Here is a 7,337-nt window from a genome sequence, read left to right as displayed (position 1 = left end):
ACCGTCGCCGTCGCCAGAAGGGCCGAAGCAACGGATAGCGAAGAAGTGTCCGAAATTTGTTTATTTAAAGGAGATATTTCATTAATTACTAGCTACTCCCCGTAGTTCGTGAACCGCGATAACTAACTAGAACTACAAAATGAAACTCATTGCAACGTTCACAAATGCTCAAAAGTAAGATGAGTCCCTATACAATGGAAGCAGCAAATAGAATAAAAACTCCTCGCCCACACCATTTCTACAAATTTGCCTAGTAAGTCACATCGACTATGGTTTGAATCATATCCAACACCGTCGATATTGCTTTCCATTGCAGGATCAATGAAACAACCTTACATATACCTTGACCGGTTTTGTTTCTCAGAAGAGAAATATAAGAAAACCACTTTGTTCAGAGGCCCAAGGCCTCTACCTAAAGACCCAAAATTTGGAATACTACATCTCCATTTAGTAGATCAGGACCTTCACACACACACACCCATAGGGCTGGCCGAGGAAGGGGCGGTGACCTACCGACAAAGGAGAAGTGGCGGCGCGATGTGTCCAAGTTTGCCTCTCGCTAGGGTTAGGAGAGGAGACGACTAGGGAAGGTGAGGCATGTTTCTGAGTTCCTGAAGTCATTTTTTACCAAAGTTTTCACAATTTTGAACATGTGCACCTAATTTCTTTCTCATATCAATGATTCCAACTCATGAGTGTTACTGCTCTGATACAAACCAAAGAGATTGAAAGGTGAACGATTTGCTTGGCAAAAGAACGTGTTTAGCAGTTTAAAATGGGCAGCGCTACGCATCGGCCGGCGGATAATCTGAAAACTTCCGCCGCCTTAATAGCTATTGGATAGCGTGTCAAGTAGTTGTCGATCTCTGCAACAAGCTCAATGTCGCGCTCATCTCTCTGCAACAACGGTCTTGTTGCAATCTTTCTCGGACCTTTTTTGACTTTGATTTCTTCAACTGGAGCCTTGTTGCGCCCAAGCTTCTGAAACAAGGACGTTGTTGCAAAACTTTTTCGAAGCGCGCTCATCTCTCTGCAACAACGGTCTTGTTGCAATCTTTCTCAGACCGTCTTTTTCTCTCTTTGAATTTTGTAATAGGAGCCTTATTGCGCTAAGGCTTCTACAACAAGGAAGTTGTTGCAAAACCTTTTCAGACATTTTTTCCTCCGATATCTGCAACATGAGTCTTGTTGCACTCAATCTTGTGCAACAACAACCTTGTTCTGGAACCTTTTTAGACCTTTTTTCGTTCGATTTCTGTAACAGGAGTTTTGTTGCATAGAGCCTTCTGCAAAAAAGAGTTTTGTTGTCTTTCCCTGCAACGAAAAGGAGAACGTGGGCATGGATGTGGAGGCGAGCGTGGTTGCGGGCGATTGTTGAGCACCACCGGTTTCATGTGTAGGACCACTGGACGTGTGACGTGTGATGGAGGCAACGGAAGCTTTGCTGAAATCGGCAGGCTGATTCAAACCGTATCCCTTTGAGGAATGGCAGGGCTTCGACTTCGAAAAGTCGATTTTTGTCTTGAAAGGAATTTTTTTTCATTCATTTACCGGCTACTCCACATAGCCCAACAACCGAAATAGGTGACCACAGCTTCAAAAACTCATTACAACACCAACAAATGCACAAAAGGAAGATGATGCACTAGACCATGAAAGGCGCAACAGAATGACAACTCTCCACGAAAGCCATCTCTGGCCATCTGCCTAGTAAGAGCATCTCCAATAGCCGCCGAACGCGTCGCGCGCTAAAAACTACTTTGTCGCGCGCCCATCGCCTGATTTGGCGCGGTGGGCAGCGCTGGCTCCAGCAGCCGCGCTAAAATGCAGCGCGCGCAGCTCCAGCAATGCGCAAAAATGCAGCGTGCGCGACTCTCGCACAAACAACATATGCATTTCAAAACAGAAGCAAAAAGATCAAACACAAACAAAAATAAATCAAAATAAATAGTTCAATTTCGTTATTACAACTCAAACAAACAGTTTATCGTTCAATACAACAAATAGTGCAATAAACAGAACAAATAGTTCAACAATACAATATTTGATTAGAGGGGGGCGGACGCGCGTGAGGGGCGGCGGTGACTAGAGGGGGGCGGAGGAAGCCGCCGCGGCGCGGGGATAGGCCGGGGAAGCGCCAGAACGGTCGCCGGATGGCGCGGGCGGCGGCGGCGCCGCGCCTGGAGGGGGGTGAGTTGCGAGCGAGCGCGCGAGAGTCTACCACGCGGGAGCGGGCGCAGCAAATAAGCGGCGCGCGATGGAGTTTCGGCCCGCGCGCTGAACTAGATATGCCGCGCGCATGGTTTTTACGCGCCCGTTGGAGCCACTATACCAGTTGCACGCGTTAAAATGGGCAATTTTGTGGCGCGGCGCTAGTTTGACGCGGCTGTTGGAGATGCTCTAAGGCGCACCATCGTGATCTGAATCTCCCCCTGCATCATTACTCACTCTGTGCATTTAAAACCGAACCGAAAAACCATACCAAAAATAAACCGAACCGAACCAATTTTATGGTTTTTATGTTTTCTGGTTTCGGTATGGTATGAACTTTTCATACCGATTTGAACTTGGTTTTTGTGATATATACCGAAAAACCGAACGGTTAACCGAATAAACCAAAGTAAAAAATAAATTTATATTTCTTGAGATGAACAACCATACAAGTTGTCATTTTTCTTGTACATAAGTCAAATGCACTACTAAAAACGTAATTTTTTTCTTGTAACATAGTCATTTTTCTATTTTTAAAATGCTAAGCACGTCCATAACCATCAACAGATGAATCAATGCATGCATATATACTTATATATATATATATAGTCATATACTATTTGTGTAGAATAGTATGTGTTTTGAGTCATAAATTTGCTAATTATTATTACCTGAAATCTTAAAAGTGCACGCGCACTTTTTCGTAGCAATGGGCGGCCGGTTTGTTACTCATATGTGTGTCTTTTTTTGTCAGCTAGTGGATGTTTTTGTTAGCATTAATTGCATACAGACAAGTCTGGAAAACAGATTCACGTACATTTATTTTGGTCTGTTCAATTTTTAAAAAGTCATATCTTTTAAACCACACGTCGGAATTCAGATCCTTTTCATTGTTGGATTCATCGTGACAAGATCTTCGAAACTAGATCCCCTATGGGTATGTTTCGATGAAATTTTTTTGATGTCAACTTTGGTGCTATATGGTGCAACTAAAGTATTGTATTGTGCAACTTTAATATTACATGGTGCAACTTTTTTTTAAAACCAACTTTAGTACTACATGGCTTGTAATTTAGTCTAGTTACAAACACATTTATGTTTAGTTGGCTTATAATGTAGTCTAGTTGCAAACACATTGATGTTTAGTTGCCAAAAGGACTAGTTGCACACACATATGCTCAGTTGGCTTGTAATTTAGTCTAGTTGCACACATATTGATGTTTAGTTGGCAGGACACTAGTTGCACACACATATACGCAATTGACGTGGCAATGTACTCTAGTTGCACACACATTGCTATTTAGTTGGCAGGACTAGTTACACACATATATGCTCAGTTGGCGCGGCAATGTAGTCTGGTTGCACACACATTGATGTTTAGTTGGCATGACTACTGGCACACACATATGCTCAGTTGGCGCGGCAACGTAGTCTAGTTGCACACACATTGATGTTTAGTTGGCAGAAGGACTATTGACACACACGTATGCTCAGTTGGCGCGGCATGTAGTCTAGTTGCACACATATTGATGTTTAGTTGGCAGAAAGAATTATAGTTCGTCGAAACATCTCCATGTGGGATCTATTTTTGAAGAGCACGTCGCGAGGGTTTCAACGGTGAAAACGAATCTGAATTTCTACACACAGATTGAAAGTTATGCCTTTTTAAAATTTAAAATTGCCTAAAATGGCAAGCCGCTCGTTAAGCGTCCCAGACGGCTGTGCACTGGCTAGACACGTCCTTATTATTAAGTCATTTCTAAATTCGCGTCAACTTTGGTTTTTATGGTATATACCGAAACCATGTCGAAATAATTTGGTATATACCGAAACCGAACCGTATTTTAATTCCATACCATATTTACCGAAGTATTAATACCGTACAAACCGAAAAACCGTATAAATCGAACCATGTAAACCGAATAAACCGAACGCACAAGGTGAATCATTACAAGCGAAACGGCCCTACGAATCACCTTTGTTCAGTTTTGCTTCAAAAAGAATCAAAATAAATCAAATCACCTTGTGCAGAAAACACAAAGCATTCACACTTTTATTAGAGACTAATCCGCATCAAAACTGTGACGTGCCCAGATTAGAACTACACTAGTATCCATCCCTCTACCGCTACCCGGCCCCATTCTGACCCATCCCCTCTCACTCTCAGTCAATGAAGGCTTCCAAATCAGCCGCGCCCACGAGCGTATCATCATCCTTGATAATGGCTACGACTACAAGTCAATCCATTGCGCATCGCATGCACCTTTACCCTGGACGCACGGATGCTCAACCTTCACTCCGCATTGATCCGAATCTCCTTACGTGCGGCTTAATTTGCTTTGATCATCAGCCGTCGGACGGCGGCATGGAGCACGGCCCGGCGGTGGCGGGGTACGCGGCGGACGCCTCCAGGAACCTCCTCTGGTGGTCGTCGGCGAGGCAGAGCACGGAGCCGGCGCAGGCCTCTTGGGACGAGTGCGGCGGCGCCGGCCGGAAGTCGAGCAGCGCGGCGTACTCGGTGAGCAGGTGCAGCATGTAGTCGTAGACGGTGTCCATGCCCAGCTCCTGCATGAGCCGCTGCCCGCGCTTCCCGACCCGCTCCGCCTCCTCCGGGTGCGCGTTGCCCCACTCCACGGCGTCCCGGATGGACTCGCACGTCCCCACCGTGCTCACCGGCCAGTGGTTCACCCGCGGCTCCAGCCCCCGGCTGAAGAAGTCCTGGTACAGCGGGTCGATCAGCAGCGCCATGGACCCGCACGACAGGATGTACTTGAGACTCACCGACCACGCGAACCCCTCCGCGTAGATCTTGTACCTGCACCGCCCCCCATCATAAACACGTTAGCCGCCATGGATTGATGGATGGATGCTTGGATAGAGATAGACGAAGGCGATTTACGAGTGATTTACCGGTGCGTGCACTGGCTGGAGAGCTTGGAGTTCTGGTACCCGGACTTGGCCTCCTCCTCCCAGTTCTGCATACAAATGTGATTGTTCAGCTCGATCTCGGCTCGCCACATGTGCATTCAAATGGATAGAGATGGACGACGATTTACTTGGCGCATGATCTCGGCTCGCCACAGGTTGGTGTCGTTGCAGGCGAGCAGCGCGAGGCGGAGGGGCGACGCCACGTCGGGGTTGCCCTTCCAGTACGCCGTGGGCACCCTGTCCGGCCAGCGCACCCGCCTGGAGCCCTGCTTGATGCTCCTGAACTCCCGGGTCCACGGCTCGATGTGCGTCTCCGGCCAGCCCCAGAAGGACCAGTCCGGGAACGGGATGTCAAAGTGGTCGCGGGTGGTGCAGTACCGGAACAGGGGAGGCGGCGGCGGCGCGCCCTCGCCGGTGTGCTCGGTGCGGTTGATGGCCGGCCGGTCCATGCAGTCGAACATGAGGTCCACGTCCGGGACGCGGCCGGGGTAGCGCCGCATGAGCTGCAGCAGGCTCCACACCGTGAAGAGCGCGCGGCTCTGGACGCAGGCGTAGTAGAGGTCCACGTGCAGCCGCGTCCCGCCGCCCGTGATGGTGACGCGCATGGACGCGCGGTGGCGGCCCGACTCGACGAGCGCGCGCGTGATGCCGCCGCCGCCGCCGTCGCGGCGCCGCCAGGGCGCCAGGTCGCGGCGGATGGCGGCGAAGTAGGACGGGCACCGCCGCGGCCTCGACGCGTTGGCCGCCACCGCCGCCGCCGGCTTCGGCTGCGAGAGCGGCGGCAGGCAGGAGAGGTAGGAGGCGCACCGCAGCGCGGCGCGCGGCGGCGGGCGGCCCTTGTCGTGCGGGAACGGGTGCCACGGCGTCGGCTCCAGGTTGTGCCCCAGCAGCGTCCGCGTCCGGGACAGCGCGTCGTCGTACGCCTGCGACATCAATCACCGTGCCGAGAAACCATGGTCACCATCGACGTGGATGCATACATACACGAAAGAAATCGGCATTGTTCGTCGTGATCAATCTCGAGAAAACTTTCCAATTCGATCCGATTCACAGGGAACGGAGCGCGAAACCAAGAAATGCAAGAATCAACGGCGGGGACGACGAACCGAGTGGAGGACGGCGATGACGATGACGGCGGAGAAGGCGGCGATGGTGGAGACGACGAGGGAGGCGAGGGGAGGGTACCGTCCGGGGCGGGCGGCACGGCCGCCGCCGCCCTCCGGCGTGTAGCCGCCCATGGAGCACGCGGGTGGCCGGAGACGGCGGAACGAGCGGACGTAGCGCGAGTGCAAGTGGAGGAGGAAGTGGGAGGTGACGAGTGCAGGTGTGGACTGATAAGATCCCGCGCCATTCTTGGCATCCTCCCCTCAAATTGTGCTACTGAAAGCCGATCGATCGATCGACTGCTATCTGCTGCATGCCACAACCATCCAACGTTTTCTCTGGTTTTCTTTTGAAAATTTGTTACGAGGGTGAGGTTTACCTGGTCCTAGCTCCAACCACATCACTTACCATAGAAAATATTCAGTATTTCTTTTAGAGATAAATCTTGAGTAGTTGCTACAAAAAGGGAGAGATGGAGTCCCGGCTACCCAAAGGGTATGCCCGCCTTCTTTATCAGTAGTTTCTTTTTTGAGATGGTGTACCCGCCTTCTTTATCATTATCAATGCAAGAACGTTTTTCTACTTTAATTTAATGGGTCCTATATATCATTATTAATGCATCATCACGATGATACAACTTACTACTATATCATGTCCGGAAAAAGGATCAGATCGAGGATCAAATGGGCACCGAACTTCAATCCTCATGGCGCCCATGCCGTGCTTGGCATGTGTATTCCATTATTGGCATGGGATGATCTCATTGCTTGACACAAATGAGAAGAATAGAGTTTTCTTGGTTAGGGGTGCATATGGAATGACATTCCACGAGTGCAATCATGTTGCAGATACAGGTCTACATAGTGGAGCTCCTGACGGTGGGGGGAAACTGTGGAACCTAATATGGCAGACTAACGTTAAGGGCAGAGGCACCAACTAAAGTTAATTGCAAAAAACCACCATATTTGGAACATCGATTGCAAAAAACCATCTAGTCCTTAATTTTATGCAAAAATCACCGTCTTTCCAGTAAACTTTTTGTAAAATGCACTGGTCGGGTGATTTAGTCCATTTAATCACTTTCTAACACATGG

The 7,337-nt window shown here is 49.4% G+C and overlaps 1 protein-coding gene across 1 annotated transcript; it reads right to left on the bottom strand.

Moving 5' to 3' along the window:
* Positions 1-4,220: 4,220 nt before the first annotated feature.
* On the bottom strand, positions 4,221-6,767 carry LOC125549658 (O-glucosyltransferase rumi-like protein (DUF821)). Its single transcript, XM_048712978.2, has 4 exons — positions 6,246-6,767; positions 5,268-6,062; positions 5,122-5,186; positions 4,221-5,026 (listed from the first exon to the last, which is right to left on the bottom strand). The coding sequence occupies exons 1-4, from the start codon at positions 6,375-6,377 to the stop codon at positions 4,558-4,560; spliced, it is 1,461 nt and encodes a 486-aa protein (XP_048568935.1). The 5' UTR covers positions 6,378-6,767; the 3' UTR covers positions 4,221-4,557.
* Between the last annotated feature and the right edge of the window lie 570 nt (positions 6,768-7,337).

The sequence above is a fragment of the Triticum urartu genome, chromosome 1A (genome assembly GCF_056163025.1).
Source record: "Triticum urartu cultivar PI428250 chromosome 1A, HENAU_Tu73, whole genome shotgun sequence".
NCBI lineage: Eukaryota > Viridiplantae > Streptophyta > Magnoliopsida > Poales > Poaceae > Triticum > Triticum urartu.
The sequence above is the reverse complement of the archived record's forward strand: the minus strand, read 5'-3'. Positions and strand labels throughout refer to the sequence as shown.

Coding starts and splice junctions, on each gene's coding strand:
- LOC125549658 (XM_048712978.2), bottom strand. CDS start 6,377: ATGGGCGGCTACACGCCGGAGGGCGGCGGCGGCCGTGCCGCCCGCCCC. Junction 6,063..6,245: donor TCATCGCCGTCCTCCACTCG/GTTCGTCGTCCC, acceptor TTGATGTCGCAG/GCGTACGACGACGCGCTGTC. Junction 5,187..5,267: donor GAGCCGAGATCATGCGCCAA/GTAAATCGTCGT, acceptor ATTTGTATGCAG/AACTGGGAGGAGGAGGCCAA.